At 62.3% G+C, this 20019-nt stretch overlaps 1 protein-coding gene across 6 annotated transcripts; it reads left to right on the forward strand.

The window, feature by feature from the left end:
* The first annotated feature begins 60 nt into the window (after nucleotides 1-60).
* Nucleotides 61-19369, forward strand: PCNX3 (pecanex 3). 6 transcript variants are annotated; one of them, XM_044943705.2, is made up of 35 exons: nucleotides 61-733; nucleotides 1078-1265; nucleotides 1502-1601; nucleotides 1726-1765; nucleotides 1867-1962; nucleotides 2185-3300; nucleotides 3793-3916; nucleotides 4009-4184; nucleotides 4395-4485; nucleotides 4906-5041; nucleotides 6325-6485; nucleotides 7236-7389; nucleotides 7657-7689; nucleotides 7892-8063; nucleotides 8176-8286; nucleotides 8653-8744; nucleotides 8881-8990; nucleotides 9152-9257; nucleotides 9355-9447; nucleotides 9598-9748; nucleotides 10584-10728; nucleotides 11052-11229; nucleotides 11892-12000; nucleotides 12155-12284; nucleotides 12674-12732; nucleotides 12832-13047; nucleotides 13691-13944; nucleotides 16049-16279; nucleotides 16447-16550; nucleotides 16849-16996; nucleotides 17091-17321; nucleotides 17401-17675; nucleotides 18127-18260; nucleotides 18345-18643; nucleotides 18722-19369. In XM_044943705.2, exons 1-35 carry the CDS (start codon nucleotides 581-583, stop codon nucleotides 18914-18916), a joined length of 6111 nt encoding a protein of 2036 aa, XP_044799640.2. In that variant the 5' UTR covers nucleotides 61-580; the 3' UTR covers nucleotides 18917-19369. The 6 variants fall into 6 exon arrangements, with proteins under 6 accessions (XP_044799640.2, XP_025142443.3, XP_025142446.3 ...); XM_025286658.3 differs by having other exon boundaries at nucleotides 62-733; nucleotides 2185-3315; nucleotides 4006-4184; XM_025286661.3 differs by having other exon boundaries at nucleotides 62-733; nucleotides 2185-3315; nucleotides 4006-4184; nucleotides 6343-6485.
* Nucleotides 19370-20019: the final 650 nt, after the last annotated feature.

The raw sequence follows: 20019 nt of genomic DNA on the forward strand, positions 1-20019 counted from the left end.
AAGCCTCCAGGTTTTCCTTTTCCGGGTCCCAACTTGGCTCCTTGGGCGCATGCGTCACTGCAGGTTGGCGGCTCGCGGCTCCTTCTTCCGGCCTCCCCGTTGGGCCGGCTCCCGCAGAAGCGGGGCGAGCGCGGAGCCCAAAGCGAGTGACCTGTGACCCCGGAAGTGGACCTCAGGGTCCCGGGGCTTTCCCCGGGCCGGAACCGAGGGAGCCGTCGCTGCACCCCCGGAGTCCCCACCCCACGCCCACCTCTGGATGCCGCCGACGGGTGCCCGGCCCGTGCCCCGCGCCTGCCTGCCGACCCGGCGCTCGGGAGCAGTTCTGGGGCGGGAGTGGGGGCCAGGACCCAGCCTCTGATGCGGCTCCACCCCCGCGCCTGGGTCTCACACCGCTGACTTCCGGGCCGGCCCCGCCCCCTGCTCGTACCCTCGCCCCTCCGATCTCTCTCCCCCGTTGGGGGAGACCATGGCGTGAGCGCGAGGCCGGGCCCCGGGGCCCTCGGGCGCCAGGCGGGGCATGGGCCAGGGGCCGCCCCCATGAGGGTCCCGGGAGGAGGGCGCGCGCAGCAGCGGCGGGGCCATGGGGTCGCAGGTATTGCAGATCCTACGCCAGGGGGTGTGGGCCTCGCTCACCGGCGGTTGGTTCTTCGACCCGCACCAGAGCACCTTTTCCAACTGCTTCCACCTCTATGTCTGGATCTTCCTGCTCACCTTCCCTTTCTTGCTGTACATGGTGAGACGCTGCCGCCACCTGTAACTCCCGCCGGGGAAAGGGAGGGCAGATGTCACCGAGGGGTGCAAACTGACAGGGACTCCGGGCTGTGGGAAGGGGACTCAAAGCAGAGTTCAGAGTGTGTGGAGGAGAGGCCAGAATTTTCTGGCCAGGGTGACCTTGAGCCCCTCACTTAATCTCTGTCCAGTTAGTTAAGTAAAGGCAGGGTCTTCGTACTGGTTGTATGCAGGGGCCAGGAAGTCTTCTTGTGAACTTGTGAATCCTAATCTTGATGGCGGTGGCAGGTCCACCCCTTGTGGGAGCAGGGCTCTGTGAAGAAGGACCTGACTTGCTGCCGCCTCCAGGTCCTGCCCCCCAGCTTGATGGTGGCTGGTGTGTACTGCCTTGTGGTGGCTGTCATCTTCGCTACCATCAAGACTGTGAACTATCGGCTGCATGCTATGTTCGACCAGGGCGAGATTGTGGAGAAGCGCAACTCTACCATGGGGGAACCAGAGGAAGAGCCTGCCCAGGGGGACAGCAATCTGCCCAGGTGGGCAAGGCAGGGCCTGTGCTGGAAATGGAGGGTTCCTGGTGCTTGGGCCTTGGCATTGGAGGATGGAGAAGGGGCTTAGGGAACATTGCCTCCAAGAGCGGTTGAATATTCCTTGATTGGCTCTGGATTTGTCAGGGGAATCAACGTGGAGGGAGGCGTGATGGGGATGGTGGGAGAGGTGCTGTGTGAAGAGGGAAGGTTAGCTTGAAGCTGATGTTTCTGTGCACTGCTAGAGACCCTGGAGTGGAAATGACCGTATTTCGAAAAGTGAGTTCCACACCCCCCGTGCGCTGTAGCTCTCAGCATTCCGTGTTTGGCTTCAACCAGGTCTCGGTGAGTGGTCCCGGCCCTCAGCCTGCCTTACTCCTCTCCTGGGAGCCTGTCCCCCATGTGGGTATGTCCTACACCTACTTTTTTGCCCTCTTGGCCCCTTCAAACTTTTCTCTTACCTGCTCAGGAGTTGCTGCCCCGGATAGAGGACTCTGGGCCCCTCAGAGGTAGGTGGCTGCTGTTGAGAACTGAGGTGGCGGTGCAGAACGGGGGCCTGGCACATCGATGCCTCGAGGTACTGCTAATGCGTTTGGGGCTGTGCTTGTAGACATCAAGGAGCTGGTGCGGGAGCAGGGCAGCAACAACGTGATCGTGACCTCGGCCGATCGAGAGATGCTGAAGCTAAGCTCACAGGAGAAGCTGAGTGAGTGGGCATGATTGGCAAGGGCTTGGGGAGAAATCTAGCTGCCATGTCTTTGAGTCACCCTAACCTTTGCTTCCTGGGGCTCTCTTAGTTCTCTGAGATAGGACTTCAGTGTCCCGCCCCTCTGGGCTTTCAGAACTTGGGGCCATAGCACTCTCTCAGCCATCAGTTCTTGATATAGAACACCTTTTTCTAGTCCTGTGTCTTCTTCTCTTTTGACAGTTGGAGATCTTCCCCAGACGCCTCCAGGGGCCGCCCCGGACCCTTCTCTCCCCAGCACGGACTCCTCAGAACGTTCTCCCCTGGCTGGAGACGGAGCCCCGTGGAGTGGCGGCAGTGTGGCTGACACTCCCATGAGCCCCCTCCTGAAGGGCAGCCTCAGCCAGGAGCTTAGCAAGAGCTTCCTGACCCTGACCCGGCCCGAGCGGGCCCTGGTGAGGACCAGCAGTCGACGGGAACAGCGCCGGGGAGCAGGCGGCTACCAGCCCCTGGACCGGCGGGGCTCAGGGGACCCCACACCCCAGAAAGCTGGCTCCTCAGATTCCTGCTTCAGTGGCACTGACAGGGAGACGTTGAGCAGCTTCAAGAGTGAGAAGACCAATTCTACCCACCTGGACAGCCCCCCTGGAGGGCAAGCCCCAGAGGGCAGCGATACAGACCCCCCCTCGGAGGCAGAGCTGCCCGCCTCCCCTGATGCCGGAGTCCCCTCAGATGACACGCTGCGCTCCTTTGACACAGTCGTAGGAGCGGGGACGCCACCGGGCCCGGCCGAGCCTCTCCTGGTTGTGCGGCCCAAGGACTTGGCGCTGCTCCGGCCCAGCAAACGGCGGCCGCCTGTGCGGAGACACTCCCCCGCCACAGGCCGGGCCCCTCGGCGGCCGCTGCTGGAAGGCCGGGGCTTCTTCGAGGATGACGACACCAGCGAGGGCAGTGAACTGAGCCCAGCCTCCAGCCTCCGGTCCCAGCGCCGCTACAGCACCGACAGCTCCTCTTCCACTTCTTGCTATTCCCCCGCGAGTTCTCGGGGGGCCGCTGGGGGAGCCCGGAAACGACGGGCCCCCCACGGGGCTGAGGAGGGGATGGCTGTGCCCCCCAAGCGGCCCTATGGGACCCAGCGGACGCCTAGTACTGCCAGCGCCAAAACGCACGCCCGCGTGCTGAGCATGGATGGGGCAGGGGGGGATGCCCTGCGGGGTCCCCCGGCCGGCTCCAAGGCTGAGCTGGAGGCCCAGGCAGGGGTGGAGCTGGCTGCCGCTGAGCCCGCTGTGCTGGCCGCCGAGGCCCGCAGGGGACCTGCTGCCAACCAGCCTGGCTGGCGCGGGGAGCTGCGGGAGGAAGGTGCGCTGGGGGGAGGTGAGTGCCGGCTGGGGAGGGGCGGGGGTCAAGGCAAGGGGCAGCTGGAGGGGGGCCTGCTCAGCCTCCGGCAGCAGGTGGACATGAACACGACTGTCTGGTGACGGTCGTCTGCTGGCGCTTCAGATAAGCAGGGCTGAGCAGAGAGGAGGCCTTTAAGGCAGAGACCTCAGATACCTGGCTCCAGTCCTAAAGTTAGCACTTGAGCCCCTTTTCTTCGAGGTCTCTCTGTAGCCATGCTCATTCTCCTGGGCCACCAGCAGAGCAGAACAAGTCATGTCCTTATTCCCAGATTTAGAAATTGTGGCCCAAGTGGTTAGGTCACCTGGCAGGGTCACAGAGCCAGGATATGGTTGGACTAGGTCTGATCTTTAGCTTCACACAGGAGCACCTGCATCTCCCTGCCACCCGCCCCCAGGCTCTGTCCACTTCCTTGTCACTTACACTCGGGTGGGGGGGGACCCTCTTTCTGGACAGGTGCCGAGGAGACTGGCAAGCGGGACCACTCAAGCAACGTGAGGCGGGCACAGGCCATCCGGAGGCGGCACAACGCCGGCAGCAACCCCACCCCCCCAGCCTCGGTCATGGGCTCACCCCCCAGGTGAGCACCAGCTGGCTGCCTGGGGTTGGGGGGTGGGGGCCTGCTGGCTCTGAGTGCTGCTGACAGCCCGTGGGCTGCCCCCTCCCCAGCAGCCTGCAGGAGGCTCAGCGGGGCCGTGCGGCCTCCCACTCCCGGGCTCTGACACTGCCCTCGGCCCTGCACTTCGCCTCCTCGCTGCTGCTCACCCGGGCCGGCGCCAACGTGCACGAGGCCTGCACCTTCGATGACACCTCCGAGGGTGCCGTGCACTACTTCTACGACGAGAGCGGTGAGCCCCTCCCTGCGTCCAGTGGCCAAGCCTGTGGCCCAGCCTCTCCCCCCTCACTGAGAGTCATCGTCCCTGAAATTACACCCTTGGTGCCCCGGGACTGGGCTGCCATCTGGAGAACCCAGCACAGGGTTTTTCTCAGGTGGGTTGGGCTTCAGTGCTCCTGTCCCTGACAGGCTGCCTTGTGTCCCACACCTGTCTGTGCTCCAGGTGTGCGGCGTTCCTACACCTTTGGCCTGGCTGGAGGTGGCTATGAGAACCCCGTGGGGCAGCAGGGGGAGCAGGCAGCCAATGGAGCCTGGTGAGTCTCCAAGCTCAGGCTCTCCCAGCCCTGTGGCTAGTGGGCTGTCATTTCTGGGGGGTTTTCTCCCTTCCTTCTTTGGGCAGGAGCAAAGGCCTCCAGGAGGTAGCTCAGACCTCCAGGAGGAGAGGAGGGTGGGCGGCAGCGAGGGGCATGGAGGGGAGAGGGGCAAGCCTGTAGGGATCCCTTGGTTCCCTGGCTCCACAGGACTTCCAAGCACGAGGCTCCAGGGCCTTCTTGGATGCCTAGGGTCTGGGAGGGAGGCCCTCTGTGACCTGTCTCCTCTTGACACCCCTCTACATCTTCTGGGTACTCGAGTAGCCCCCTCAGGCCCCCAGTCGTGGCCTGGCCTTGGCCTCAACCCTGTTTCATTCCTGGGCTCGCCCACAGCCCCAACCCTCACCTCTGCTGTTCCCACAGGGACCGCCACTCGCATTCCTCCAGCTTCCATTCAGCTGACGTCCCAGAGGCCACCGGCGGCCTGAACCTGCTGCAGCCGCGGCCCGTCGTCCTACAGGGCATGCAGGTGCGCCGAGTGCCCCTGGAGATCCCGGAGGTGAGAAGCCAGCATTGGGGAAGGACCTGCAGGAAGGGGTGGGGGATGCAGAGCACCAAGCGCTTGCGCGGGCCCCAGGAGGGCCAGGTGGTTCCGAGTGAGGGCTCCAGGGGCCCTAAGGTGGCTGTCTTGACCTTTGATGGCCAGCACAGGGTGCACAGAACATGAAGGACTCAAGTTGCTTATTTATTTACTCAGTAAACGTGTCTGGAATAGCTTCGTTACCTGGGCAGGGCCCGCAGTTAGCGGGGAGGGTGCAGTGGCACCCGCAAAGGGGACAGCTGAGATCACTGGACAGTGGCGATGGGTCGCTTGAGGCATGCTGGTTGAGTTTGTCCGTTTTAGTAGGGTTAGTAAGAGCACCTCTTCTTGTTCCTGAAAGTGTCCTGGTGTGGACAACAACTTATGTAATCAGTCAGGAAGTGACAAAAATACTAGGATTGTGTAAGGCACAGATTCAGAGCTTAAAGAACAATCGTGAGAGTAGTGCCCATGCAGCCAGGGCCACTGAGAGACCAAGGGCAGCACCCAGAAGCTGCGTGTGCCCCTTCCGGATGTGCCTGTTCTCCTTCCCCGTCCCGTGGGAGAGCAGTGCAGTCCTCACGTGGGCGAGGGCTCCTCCAGAGGCGGGGCTGTGCTGTGGTGGCTGTCCTTGTGTGCCTGGAGTCTGGCACAGGATAGGTTTATGGATGCATCGCGTAAACACTTGTTGACTTAAAAACCCACAAGCCCAGAGAGGTTAAGCAGGCAGCCCAGGGCCTCACAGCAGTGGCATTGGCACCCAGGCCTGCCCTCAGGGCCAGGCCTCCTTGTGCTCCAGGGTAGAGTGGTCGAAGTGACCCTGATGGCCACGTCTGGGCAAAGGGTGGCATTTTTACTGGCTCCCGAATGCTAAGGTGGATTTCACCGACCCCAGAAAGGGGCCAGAGATGCCTCCTGAGTGGGGAAGACAGACACAGGAACTGGTAACCCTGGCCCTTGGCAGCTCCCACAGCCATTGAGCCATATCTTGGGAAGCTGGAGAAAGAAGCAGGCCCTGGGGTGGAGGGTCAGGGCAGGCTGTGGGGCTGCTAGATGGTAAGGACTTTCTGTGTAGACCAGCTCGTGTGTGCCAGGGGGTGGCATGGACGGGAGTGGATCAGAGCTGATGGCCAATGTGTGCCAGGGGGTGGCGTGGACCGCGGTGGTGGGGGACAGGGCTGATGGCCAGTGTGTGCCAGGGGGTGGCGTGGACCACTGTGGTGGGAGGGCGGGGCTGATGGCCGCGGCCGTGGGGACCGCAGTTTGACCTACTGGACCAGGACTCCCTGCACGAATCCCAGGAGCAGACGCTAATGGAGGAGGCGCCACCCCGGGCCCAGCACAGTTACAAGTACTGGCTTCTTCCTGGCCGCTGGACCTCTGTGCGCTACGAGCGGCTCGCCCTGCTGGCACTGCTGGACCGGTGAGCACTCAGCCCCTCAGCTCCCAGTCCTCTGTCATTCCTGGCCCCAGGGCTTCCAGACTCTGGGAACGTGTGGAGGCCGTCACGGCCACAGAGAGCCTAACCGCTGGGTCACTGAGGGCGCGTGGAGGGTTGGAATTTGCAGTGGGATTGCTTCAGGTTCTTCTAGGGGCAAATGGTTGGCCTAGTTGGGGGTGCTCTGGTCATTCTTCTCTCAAAATTTTGCTGGAGGGAGACATGGCTTCTACATAGTGTGTTTCTATTTTTTTTATCTGCTTCTGTGTTAGATTCAATTAAATTGAATCCTATATAGCCTAAAAAGCCAGCAAATCATCTGTCTCAGCTCTCCTTTTTTTCTGGGAGGAAACTGAGGCCCAGAAAGGCAGGTGACGTTTGTTGTCTGGGTGGCTTCCTGCGCTCTGGATTTCTCCCAGCACTGTGAGCGGTGCTTTGGGGAAGCGGGAGGCAGATCGGCCAGATCCCAGGGTGGTGGCCCCTGAGGTCTCTGGGTCTAGAGGGGACAGAGCCTGGGGTTGGGTGCAGGGTAGCGGTTGGCTGGCTTCCTGGAGCAGGTGCAGCCTGGCCCTGCCCAAGGTTATAGCTCCAGATACTCAAGATGATGGCTGGCATGGGCGCCAGCCTGGATGTGGGTCTTTGTGGCTGGATCCTGTCCCCCACCCCCACCCCCTAATCCCTTGCCCCGCCAGTACGGGAGGAGGTAGGCGTGCTCTGACCCGGCGGTCTCTCCAGGACGCGCGGGCTGCTGGAGAACATCCTCGGCGTCGGCCTGAGCAGCCTCGTCGCCTTCCTGGGCTACCTGCTGCTGCTCAAGGGCTTCTTCACGGACATCTGGGTCTTCCAGTTCTGCCTGGTCATCGCCTCCTGCCAGTATTCCCTGCTGAAGGTCAGGCCTGGCTTCCGGGGTCTCCTCCCCCTCCTCCCACGACCCCTCTTGAGGGGGTCGAGCTAGAAAGCAGATAAGATGCTTCAGGTCCCCTGTTCACCATCATCCCCCATCCAACAAATGAAGGAACTGAGGCTCAGGACAGTTGAAGGGGGAGTCCTGCCCTGGTCCCTCATAACGCCCCAGAAGTGGAATTGAACAGGTCCCAGGCCTCTGACCCTCCCGTGGGTGAGGCTCTCGTCACCATGTAGCTCCTGTCTCTTCCAGAGCGTGCAGCCAGATGCCGCCTCTCCCATGCACGTGAGTACAGCGGAGTGTGTCTCCCATGAGGCCCGGGCCTGCGACCCTCACCATTCCCTGTTGCCCCCAGACCCCTGATCCTTCTGCCCCGACCCTGCCAAGCTCTCTTGGACCCAGGGCCGGGCCCGGGGCACGTGAGCATGTGTTCGTGAGTAGGGCGTTCAGTGAGGGAGGTGCGACGCCTCACAGGCCCTCTCCCCAGGGCCACAACTGGGTCATTGCGTACAGCCGGCCCGTCTACTTCTGCATCTGCTGTCTGCTCATCTGGCTGCTGGACGCCTTGGGCTCCGCACAGCCCTTCCCTCCCGTCTCCCTCTATGGCCTCACGCTGTTCTCCGCCTCCTTCTTCTTTTGTGCCCGTGATGTGGCCACTGGTAAGGCCGGGTAGGGTTGAGGTTGCAAGGGGGTGGGGGGGAGCAAGGCCCTAAGGGTGGGCCGGGGTGCAGCCGGCAGACTGACCGGGCCACCGCTTCCCCTCCCTGCCAGTGTTCACCTTGTGCTTCCCGTTCGTCTTTCTCCTGGGCCTCTTGCCCCAGGTGAACACCTGCCTCATGTACCTGCTGGAGCAGATAGACATGCACGGCTTTGGGGGCACAGGTATGGCGCCCAGGGCAGGGCTCCTGGGTAAGGAGGACGTGCAGGCCTGTGGGTCTGAGGCTATGAGGGTATACAACTATGGGTCTAGCACTTCCCTGAGGCTTTTCCGGGTCTACATGGAAGATTCTAAGAGCCCATCTCTTCCCTTCCCTTCCCCACCCCTCCCGTCTCCTCCCCAGGCAAGTGGTTTAAACCAGAGAATGCAAGAGGCCCTGCAGGCCTCTCTGGGCTGGGGGAGCAGAGAACAGTGGGCTGGGCCCCGAGTCCAGGGGAGGTTAGCCCCTGGAAGTTGAGGGGCAGCAGGGGCAGTGCCGCAGGGGCTGGTGGGTGGGCTCTGGGCTTTACTTGCCTCCGCTCGCCTCGCAGCTGCCACCAGCCCCTTGACAGCCGTCTTCAGCCTTTCCCGCAGCCTGCTGGCCGCCGCCCTGCTCTACGGCTTCTGCCTCGGGGCCATCAAGGTAGGGATGACTTGGGAGGGGCCAGGAGGTGTCCAGAGCGGGGGGCTGCGAGATGGGGCTGTGAGTTGTGCCCGCAGTGGCCTCTGCCCCGGGTGGGGGCGCCCGCAGCCCTGACTGGCACGGGCTCCCTCTCCAGAGCCCTTGGCCGGAGCAGCACGTCCCTGTCATCTTCTCCGTCTTCTGTGGCCTCCTGGTCGCGCTGTCCTACCACCTGAGCCGGCAGAGCAGCGACCCCACCGTGCTCTGGTGGGTGCCTGCGCGGACTGTCTGTGTGTGTCTGTGCCTGGCAAGGGTTGAGGGGCGGGGTCTGCACATGTGCCTGTCAACACCTGACCCCAGGGCCTGTGGGAGGAGGGGCAGCCTCCCAGACCCAGGCCCCTGACTCTTCTCACGGCCCGACCCCCCAGGTCTCTGGTCCGGAGCAAGCTCTTCCCTGAGCTGGAGGAGCGGAGCTTGGAGACCGCCCGTGCTGAGCCCCCAGACCCACTGCCAGAAAAGATGCGCCAGTCAGTGGTAAGCGCCCGAAGTCTCGGAGTCCAGTCTTGTGGGGAAGGGTGTGTTCAGCCACCGGTGGCAGCGGCACCCACGCTGGTGTTTCCCGACCCTGCAGCGTGAGGTCCTCCATTCCGACCTGGTGATGTGTGTGGTGATCGCCGTGCTCACCTTTGCCATCAGCGCCAGCACCGTCTTCATTGCCCTAAAGGTTTGTGGGGCACAGGCCAGTCCTCTCGCCCAGGTCTTTGCCAGAGCGCACATGCCCCGAGGGCCAGGCGGCCGTGGCCTCACATCCTTCTCGGGCCCTGGTTGCTGTGTGCCGGGCGGCCCGTGGCTGAGTCTCCCCTCCTCCTTGCAGTCCGTGCTAGGTTTTGTGTTGTACGCACTGGCGGGGGCCGTAGGCTTCTTCACACATTACCTGCTGCCGCAGCTCCGCAAGCAGCTGCCCTGGTTCTGCCTGTCGCAGCCCGTACTGAAGCCGCTGGAGTACAGCCAGTACGAAGTGCGAGGTGAGTGCCTCCGGCCAGTCTGGGGCCCTCCACCGACCTGCCTTTACGAGCTCGGACCTCTCAGCTCAGGGTGCCAGCAGGGGGCAGCCTCTGTCCACACCACCCTGTCTGCGATGGCATGGGCCCTGCGGCCCCTTCACTGCCCTCTGTACCCTCTCATGTGCCACCCTCAGCCCCTGCCTCACTCTCGCCCTGCCTGCTCTGCCCTTTCCCTGCCCGCCTTGTGGACCCTGACGAGATAGAAGTAGAACTCCAGGAGGTGTTGTTGAGAAATACAGACTGGTTCTTAATGAACTAGACCAGTGCAGTGCACAATGAATTGTGCAACACAGACTCCTTGGCGCTTGTATTTAAATACCTGGATTTGTGGTGCGAAGGTCTGTGTGCTTGTTTTTCTTAGACAGTGAAGGATCTTGTTTACTGGGCCAGCATCTCCATGTGGCTACGTCACCTTGAGCCAGTGACGGGCCCGGTCCAAAGGTCCCTGTGACTGAGGGTCACTGTGAACTTGGGCCTCACCCAACCTGTCCTGACTCCGGTGGACACCAGGGGTGTTGTCATCACCCTTTATTTCAGACAGCCGAATGGGCAGAGCACCTGCCCTGAGCCCCCAACACGCCCTGCCTGGGCCTCATCGCACTCATTTGATTTGCTGAAGATCAACACCCCCAGCTGCTCGGAAATTCTAGGGGCCCAGAATTGTGCACCCCCACATTCTAGGCTCTGCCCTCCTGCCAGCTCCCTGCGGAGAGCACACCTGCCCCCCTTGCAGCAGCAGGAGGAGATGTGGAGGGCCCGGAGCTCAGCAGTCCCACCTCCTTGCCCATGGTTGCAGGTGCTGCCCAGGTGATGTGGTTTGAGAAGCTGTATGCAGGCCTGCAGTGCGTGGAGAAGTACCTCATCTACCCGGCCGTGGTGCTCAACGCCCTCACGGTGGACGCTCACACGGTCGTCAGCCACCCAGACAAGTTCTGCCTCTAGTGAGGACCACCAGCCCCCTGGTCATCCCACCACCTACCTGCATGAGTAACCCAGGAGGAAACTGAGTCCCCTTGGCCAGCAAGCTTAAGTAGGCCCCCAGCTCCTGACACCCTTTCCAGTGAAGTACCTGCCTCCTCAGGAGCAGACATGTCCCTCCAGTACACCTGAAGTTGAGGGGGTTAGTGACCTCTTCAGGGAGCAGAGATGAAGGTTGCTGGCCCAGAAGAGCCGGGCCCTGCCCAGCAGAGCCCAGGCCGGGGCCTGCAAGGGGCGGGCCCCCACCCCCACCGCCCGGCCCCTAAAGCCTGCCTCTTGCCCATAGCTGCCGGGCGCTGCTCATGACCGTGGCTGGGCTGAAGCTGCTGCGCTCGGCTTTCTGCTGCCCGCCCCAGCAGTACCTGACCTTGGCCTTCACCGTCTTGCTCTTTCACTTCGACTACCCGCGCCTCTCCCAGGGCTTCCTGCTCGACTACTTCCTCATGTCCCTGCTCTGCAGCAAGGTGAGCTGGGGGCCGCACTGCAGCCCTGGGGGCAGGCCTCTCCTGCCTTGGTGCGGAAGACCCACCCCAGTCCCGTGGTATCTCCTCTGAGGGCCTTGGCAGCAGTTCCTCGTAGGGCAGTGAGCAGGCTGAGGTTTAGAGAGCATAAGTGATTTGCCTCAGGTTTCCTGGAGAGCTGGTGGTCAGCCGGGACTTGAACAAAGGCCTGTTCCCTGGCTCTGTACTGGAGGCCTGCAGTGGTGCCCACGGGGGACCCTGGCACAGGCCTGAGCTTTCATCTCACTCCCGTGAGCATTCTGGTCTGGTTTCTGGCCTGGCCCAGGATGGTGGAGATCAAGACTGTGTCCCCCTCTGAGGGCAGGGCCTGTGACTATCTCTTAACTTTTGGTATCACAGCTGCATCACCAAGAGTGGCATAACCTGAGCAAATCATGTATCTGTTCTACCTCGTCTGAACCTCAGTTTTCCCATCTGGGAAGTGGGACAGTGATAGGAGGCTCCCAGGACGATCATATGAATTAAATAGCTAATGTCCCCTTGGGTGCTTTGTCTGGGGTTGCTAATGGTGTCGGAAGTCCCAGGGGTCTGAGTGGGCACTTGGTGGGCCCCCTTCTCTGTGAGCAGTCTGTGTATCTCTCACCTTCTCCCCTCCACCCCTGCAGCTGTGGGACCTGCTGTACAAGTTGCGTTTCGTGCTGACCTACATCGCGCCCTGGCAGATCACCTGGGGCTCAGCTTTCCACGCTTTTGCCCAGCCGTTTGCCGTGCCACGTACCCAGCCTGCTGCTTGCAGCCCGGTTGGGAGTGTGCAGGGAGGGCTGTCGCCCGGATGGGGGGGCTCCAGGCGGGCTGGCAGGGGTGGAAGGGTCATGAGGGAGGCTGGGGAGGGTCCTGCGTGCCCGCCACCTCCTTGACTCGTGCCCAGACTCGGCCATGCTGTTCGTTCAGGCCCTGCTCTCGGCACTCTTTTCCACGCCTCTCAACCCACTGCTGGGCAGCGCTGTCTTCATCATGTCCTACGCCCGGCCCCTCAAGTTCTGGGAGCGTGACTACAAGTGAGTCTCCTGGGCTGGAGAGGAGGCGGATCCCCTGTGGGACCCTGAGGGGGACTGGTGGGGAGCGGGTGGAATGGGGCAGGTTACCAGGAGATCAGATGGAGATTGGAGGCTGGGCTGTGGGGAACGGCACTGTGGGCTTCACTGAGGTGGCTGATCCACAGGAACACAGCTTGAGCCAGACCGAGGCCTGGGGCTCACACCCTGGGCTTCCTGGCTGTGTGGTGCTCCTGGGGGAGTCCCTTCACATCCGTGAACCTTAACCTCCCCCTGTCATGGAACGGGGTGCAAGCCCAGAGGGGCGTGGTGGAGGGTGGCGGGAACTGTCACCTGAGCCTGGGGCAGCCTTGCCCTCTCGGCCACCTGTGTGTCACCCTGTCTCTGAACAGCACTAAACGCGTGGATCATTCCAACACCCGCCTGGTCACTCAGCTGGACCGGAACCCCGGTGTGTACCCAGCCATCGGGGGCTTTGGGGCAGGGCCGCCCTGGGGAGGGAGCCTTGCTCACTTGTCATGTCCATCTGTCCGTCCATCCTGGGTCCCAGGCGCTGATGACAACAACCTCAACTCGATCTTCTACGAGCACTTGACCCGCTCGCTGCAGCACACACTGTGTGGGGACCTGGTGCTGGGCCGCTGGGGCAACTATGGCCCCGGCGACTGCTTCGTCCTGGCCTCCGACTACCTCAACGCCCTGGTCCACCTCATCGAGGTTGGCAACGGCCTCGTCACCTTCCAGCTGCGTGGCCTCGAGTTCCGGGGTGAGCGGAGGGTGCCACCTCTGTCAGTGTGTGAGGGCCGGACCCTAACCCTGCTCTACCCCGGTTTGCTGGGGCCCTTGAGCAAGGCACTCTCCGTCACGGGCCCCACGGCCTGGGATTCCTAGTCTGAGCATCGAGGCGGCAGGCTTTCTTTGGCCCAGCCCTGGCCCTGCCCTGACTGTGGCAGGTCTGTAGCGAACAGGCTGCTCTGGTGGAAGCTCCGGCCTGGGGCTCCTGCTGGCCTGCTCTGTGGACTCAGGCATGGCCCAGGTTGGGGCCCACGCATAAGCCCTGGGGAGTGAGCCAGCCCCTGGCCCTCAGGAAGGATGCACCTGGCAGGTTCCAGCTTCAGAAGAGGCCCTGAGCGCAGAGAGGCTCGAAGCACAGCTCAGAGCCGCGCGAGCCTGAGCTTCGGTCTTTGCGTCTATAAGTGAGGGATCTGGCCCTGTCTGTCCTGTCACCGCCACCCCAGTCCCACCCCACCACGGCCACTGGGAGTTAGGAGGAGAAAGGGGCTCGTTTGTTCATCCGTTCACTAAGTGCTGGTGGCTCCCGTCGCCTCCAGGGGAGGGGCCTGGGCACTCTGGGGAGGAGGCAGGCGGGGATGGGTTCGAGTCCCCTGACTGGCCCCCCGTCTCCGCAGGTACATACTGCCAGCAGCGGGAGGTGGAGGCCATCACCGAGGGCGTGGAGGAGGACGAGGGCTGCTGCTGCTGTGAGCCAGGCCACCTGCCGAGGGTCCTGTCCTTCAATGCGGCTTTCGGGCAGCGCTGGCTGGCCTGGGAGGTGACGGCCAGCAAGTACGTGCTGGAGGGCTACAGCATCAGCGATAACAACGCCGCGTCCATGCTGCAGGTGTTCGACCTCCGCAAGATCCTCGTCACCTACTACGTCAGGGTAGGAGGGTGGGGCTGGGTGGCCGGGGCCCCACACTCAGGGCTCGCTGGGCAGGAGCTTCCCGAAGGCCACCTTCGGAGTCTCCGGGAGCCTGCTCTGCCCAAGGGAAGCTGGGGCCTCAGAGAGTGGAAGCATCTTCCAAAGAGTCACTGCCAGATAGCGGGTCTCTGAGGCCCTGTGACTCTGCCCGTTGGGGGCCTAGGGTGGGGGCCCTCTGTCACCGCCTCCAGGAGGCTCCCGTGGGGTGGTGAGTACTGGGGGCCAGTGGGCAGCACGTACACAGATCTTCTCTCTGGGCTTCGGTCCTGGGAGGGGCATCGCTGACGACCACCTTCCAGACCAGCAGCCCCGCCCCACCAGCACAGGGACAGTGACGCTAACTGTGGCGGGATTAACAGTTTTAGGAGCAGCTGCCAAGCAGTGGTGCGTGCCAAGGGGTGGGCTCTGCCAGGCACGTCTCCTGAGCCGGTGAAGCCCACCACGCCTTGCAGGAGACATGCTGCTGCCTTAGATGTGGAAAGTGCTTTGCCTGAGGCCCCAGCATCAGGAGGAAGTGCCGGAGCTTGGCTAGGCCCAGGCTGGGCCTCCCTGTCTTAACCTGGGCCCTCCAAGCCAGGCCTGAGGGGTCAAGACCTGTTGTGGGGCAGGGGGCTGGGGAGGCACAGTGTGGGGTCCCAAGGGAGCCCTGGGCTGGGTTCTGGGATGCCTGCAATGTCGCTTTCTTTGCCTTTGTTTAGCTCTTTGAGAAATAGAGATTCTTGCAGTTCTGTGAGGTGGCAGGAATGAGGAGGGCACTACAGGAGTGGGGTGACTAGGGGTCACGATCAGGTCCCCTCGTGCTCTCTTAGCATCCGCCCTGAGGCGTGTCGTGGGCCCAGAAGGGGTGGGCGGCTTGTTGGAGTCCTCAGAGCCTGCTCACCTGAGGTTCTCTCTTGGGCGGTCCTGTGTCCCCCAGCTGACCCTTGCTGCCAGTGGATGGCCCCTCTGTGTCACTTGTCAGAGAAACTACCTTCTCAGATGTTTTTTCCCATGCCCTCACTCACTCCTAGGGAAGAGCTTATACTGTGGCCATTTTGCCCAGGTTCTTGGCCCCTCACGTCCTACCATGCTGCTGGACTCCTATTGCCGAGATGCCCCCTGTTCACAGCCAGCTGTACCAGCCTCTGCAGCTCTGGGTTCCCCACCCCTCCCCCAGGCAGAAGGCCATCCTGCCTTGGCTCCATCCAGGGCAGCAACCTGACTGGCTGCCAACTGTCAGCCTTAGACCGCCCATCCATCGTGTCTGTACCAGCCGCATACTGTCCAAAGGCTCTTCTCCATTCGCCCACGCCCCTGCTTAGAAACCAGCAGGATCTCTCTTTTTTAAATACGTATTTTATTATTTCCTTGGCCGAGTCAGGTCTTAGTTGCAGCTCGAGGGGTCCTCGTTGCGGCATGCAGCTTCTCTGGCTGTACACGGGCTCATTAGTTGTGGCATGTGGGCTTAGTTGCCCTGCGGCGTGTGGGATCTTAGTTCCCCAGCCAAAGATGGAACCCACGTCCCCTGTACTGCAAGGCGGATTCTTAACCACTGAAGTCCCCAGCAGATTCTCTTAAGGGGTCGAGGAGCCCCTGGCTTGGGTACAGATGCTGTGCCTCTTTTTTTTGAGGGGAAGTCCTGTGATCACACTCATGCTATCTTGAAGGACCCGTGACCTGAGCACCTGCCACAGGCAGCACTCTCTAGTGGATGCTCCGTAAGGAGGGGTGCTTCCTGTCGGCTTTCCCCTTCCCCTTCCTCTTCCCTGACTGAGAGAAGGAGCAGACAGGCCTGTGTGGCTTCAGGGAGCTGAGATGGGAGAGGGGATGGGTGTCCTGGGAAGCTGACTTCAGCGCAGTCTAAAGCAGAAGGTTCTTTTTTTTTTGGTTAGGCCACATAGCTTGAGAGATCTTAGTTCCCCAACCAGAGATCAAACCCAGGACCTCTGCGGTGAAAGCGCAGAGTCCTAACCATTGGACCACCAGGGAACTCACAGGGAGAAGTCTCTGTACCCTGACGCTATCTCTCCTAGTGGCCAGGGCGAGGGCGTGCCCCCAGTGACTGACCCCTGCCCTCTCCTCGCAGAGTATCATCTACTACGTGAGCCGCTCTCCAAAGCTGGAGGCCTGGCTGAGCCACGAAGGCATTGCAACGGCCCTGCGTCCTGTGCGGGCACCTGGCTATGCTGACTCCGACCCCACCTTCTCTCTGAGCGTGGACGAGGACTATGACCTTCGCCTCTCCGGCCTCTCGCTGCCCTCCTTCTGCGCCGTGCACCTGGAGTGGATCCAGTACTGTGCCTCCCGGCGCAGCCAGGTCTGGCCACCAGCACCCTGGGGCTGCCCTCTCCCCCTCGGCCTCCCCTCTCCCCGTGCGGGTTCTTCTCATTCTCAGCCTCCCTTGGCCTGGGCCCCAGTCCCTGCCCCAGGTTCCCTGTGCCAGGTCTGAGCTGGGCTCTGGGGACGGGGGTCCTTGTGCCGCAGCCTGTGGACCAGGATTGGAACTCGCCGCTGGTCACGCTGTGTTTTGGCCTGTGTGTGCTGGGCCGCCGGGCCCTGGGGACCGCCTCGCACAGCATGTCTGCCAGGTGAGTGCCCAGCCCAGCCTGTGGCCCTCCCCTCCTCTACCTCCTGACAAGCTCTGGGCCTCTGGCTGCAGCCCCCAGGGCCACATCAGTCCTTCCTTTGGTGCGGCTCCTCTCCCCATGGGACCTCGCCTGCCTCTCACCTTCGCCCTGTGAGGGACACGGGCAGGGACTGACCTCCTTGTCAAGATGGGGAAACAGGCCCAGTGTGAAGAGCAGGCTGCCCTCCGACCCCTACACACACAGCCAGCGCTGAGGAGCCCCAGCGCGCCCGGTGCATTCACCCCCTCCTCCTCTCCAGCTTGGAGCCCTTCCTCTACGGCCTGCATGCCCTGTTTAAGGGGGACTTCCGGATCACGTCCCCGCGGGACGAGTGGGTCTTTGCCGACATGGACCTGCTTCACCGCGTGGTGGCGCCCGGGGTTCGCATGGCCCTCAAGCTTCACCAGGTAGGCAGAGGTGTGCCCAGGCAGGGCGGACAGGCAGTGAACCCGCCGCCCAGGGCAGGGGCAGCCCACCTCGGCCCTCCCGTCCTCCCCGCAGGACCACTTCACATCCCCAGACGAGTATGAGGAGCCAGCCGCCCTGTATGACGCCATCGCGGCCAACGAGGAGCGGCTGGTCATCTCGCACGAGGGCGACCCGGCCTGGCGCAGTGCCATCCTCAGCAACACGCCCTCGCTGCTGGCGCTGCGCCACGTCCTGGACGACGCCTCGGACGAGTACAAGATCATCATGCTCAACCGGCGCCATCTCAGCTTCCGCGTCATCAAGGTGGGGCCGGCTGCTCACCCCTCCCGCCCGCTTCCCGCTGAGGCCTCCTGACCCTCTCCCACACGTGTGGCCCCCGCAGGTGAACCGCGAGTGTGTGCGCGGCCTCTGGGCCGGGCAGCAGCAGGAGCTGGTGTTCCTGCGCAACCGCAACCCCGAGCGCGGCAGCATCCAGAACGCCAAGCAGGCGCTCCGCAACATGATCAACTCCTCCTGCGACCAGCCGCTGGGCTACCCCATCTACGTGTCTCCCCTCACCACCTCGCTGGCCGGCAGCCACCCTCAGCTGCGGGCGCTGTGGGGCGGCCCCGTCAGCCTGGGCGCCATCGCCCACTGGCTTCTGCGCAGCTGGGAGAGGTGAGCTCTGACCCCCACCTCCGGGGTCACAGGGGAGGAAGCAGAGGTTCACAGAGAGGAAGTGGTGCCCTCCGGGGTCTGACTAAGGAAGCGCCGGAGCCAGGGGTGAACCCCAAGCTGACCCAACTGCACACCCCGCCCTCTCAGCCAGAGCTGAAGGTGGCCTTTAGCCTGAAGCACCATCGATGATGCCACCTTTAAAAACTCTATAGGGGCTTCCCTGGTTGTCCAGTGGGTAAGACTATGTTTCCACCGCAAGGAACTAAGATCCCACATGCCTCACAATGTAACCTTAAAAAAAAAAAAACCACCCTGTAAAGTAGATGGCAGAATCTTTTAGAAATAGGACTAGGATCTGAGATGTTAGGTGCCTTGGGTTGGGGATTTGTGCTTGTGAGGGCATTGCACCCTCCTCCTCCCACCAACGTCGTCTCCATTTCCCCTCACCCAGGCTTCACAAGGGCTGTGGTGCCGGCTGCAACAGCGGCGGGAACGTGGATGACTCGGACTGTGGCGGAGGTGGGGGCTTGACCTCCCTCAGCAATAACCCCCCCTTGGCACAACCCACACCTGAGAACACAGCAGGTGAGCAGGCAAGGCCCGGTTAAGCCCGTGAGTGGGAAGGGCAGCCTAGCGACTGAAGTCTGCCCTGTTATCTGTCTCCCACAGGCGCTGGGGACCAGCCCCTCCCACCAGGCCCTGCCTGGGGCCCGAGGCCCTCCTTGAGTGGCTCTGGTGATGGGCGCCCCCCTCCTCTCCTGCAGTGGCCACCCCCTCGGCTCCCTGGACCATCCCCCGCTTCACCGGCTCTCCCTGAGGGTCCCAGGCCCTCAAGGCCCCCTGGCCCTGGTCTCCTAAGTTCTGAGGGTCCCAGTGGGAAGTGGAGCCTGGGGGGTCGGAAGGGACTAGGGGGATCCGAGGGGGAGCCAGCCTCAGGGAGCCCTAAAGGAACCACCCCCAAATCTCAGGTAAGGTTCTTCCAGCGGGGTCAGGTCTGGGCAGCTCAGGTCTGCTCTCCCACCACCAACCTGTCTCCCTTCCCTCAGGCGCCTCTAGACCTCAGCCTCAGCCCGGACATCAGCACTGAAGCCTCACCCCCCAGAACAGTGCAGGACATTCCTTGCTTGGACAGCAGTGCTCCTGAGACTGGCACGCCCACCGGGGCCCTGGGCGACTGGCCTGCTCCTGCAGAGGAGCGAGAGAGCCCGGCAGCTCAGCCCCTGCTGGAGCATCAGTACTGAGTGGCCTGGCGCCCTCTGGGCCTCAGTCTTGTATTTGGGAACTTGGACCCCTGGCCTCTGGCCCTTTCTGCTGGACCACAGAACCGAGTGGCTTTGGCTTCCACATGTGAACCCTGACCTCTGGCTGCCTTAGCCAGAGCACCGGAACTGAATAGCCCAGACCTCTGACCTTGACCCCTGATCTCTCATCTCTAGTCCACGGCCTGGGCTCCCCAAACTGAGGCAGGCAGCATCCCAGTCGGGCCCTAAGAGCCAAACCCATGGGCTGGTCCCGCTTCAAGCCCATGGCCAGGACTGACTTGGCCCCTCGGCCTGCACTGCCTGCTGGGGTGGCCCTTTGGCCTTGGACTTGGGGCTGAAATGTGGGAAAGGGGGGGTTCTTTTTCTTTTTTTTTCTTTTTTTTTTTTCGTGCTTCGGAGACACCAGAATTAATAACACTATTTTTGATTTTGGTTGGCAGTTTCTTCTATCTGGGGGTGTTTGGGTGGAGGGTGGAGCAGGTAGTCAAGTCAGGGTAGATGAGCAGAGAGGGATGAAGGATGTGGGGCTGGGCTCTGAGGTCAAGGTTAGACCAGCGTGGGACTCAAGTAGGACTGGATCCTCTTTGCCACAAGCCTGTTCCCTTTTTAAACTTTGACCTTAAGTGTGCAGTTCTGTTTCTCACGCCAAAACGTTCAAAGATTTCTAGCTCCAATGGCACGTTCCTGCAATTATCAGTCTGACCCTTGCCAGAGCCTTTCTCTGAGCCTCAGTTTCTCCAGTTGTAAATAAGAGATGACACCTAAGGGCTTTTAAGAATACACGAGACTGCATGTGTAGAGCAGCGCTTACAAGTACTCATGAATAGTGGCATTCCCTGAGCACTTGGTCTCTGTGCCCAGGCTGCAGCCCAACACTAGGCGTCCCGGTCTAGCCCCCAAGTTGGTTTGGAAGGCCGGTACACTTGTTCCGGTTTCTCGACCAAGGGCTGGAAGCCCCACAGTTAAACAGCTTGCCGGGCCGGGCATGGCTCAGGGCAGGCGCTCCGCCTGCGCTCCGCGCTGACGGCGGCCAGGCCTCGAGTCCCCCTCCCGCAGCGCTTCCCGCCGCGGAGGACTCCCGG

This window comes from Bubalus bubalis, chromosome 5 (genome assembly GCF_019923935.1).
Source record: "Bubalus bubalis isolate 160015118507 breed Murrah chromosome 5, NDDB_SH_1, whole genome shotgun sequence".
NCBI lineage: Eukaryota > Metazoa > Chordata > Mammalia > Artiodactyla > Bovidae > Bubalus > Bubalus bubalis.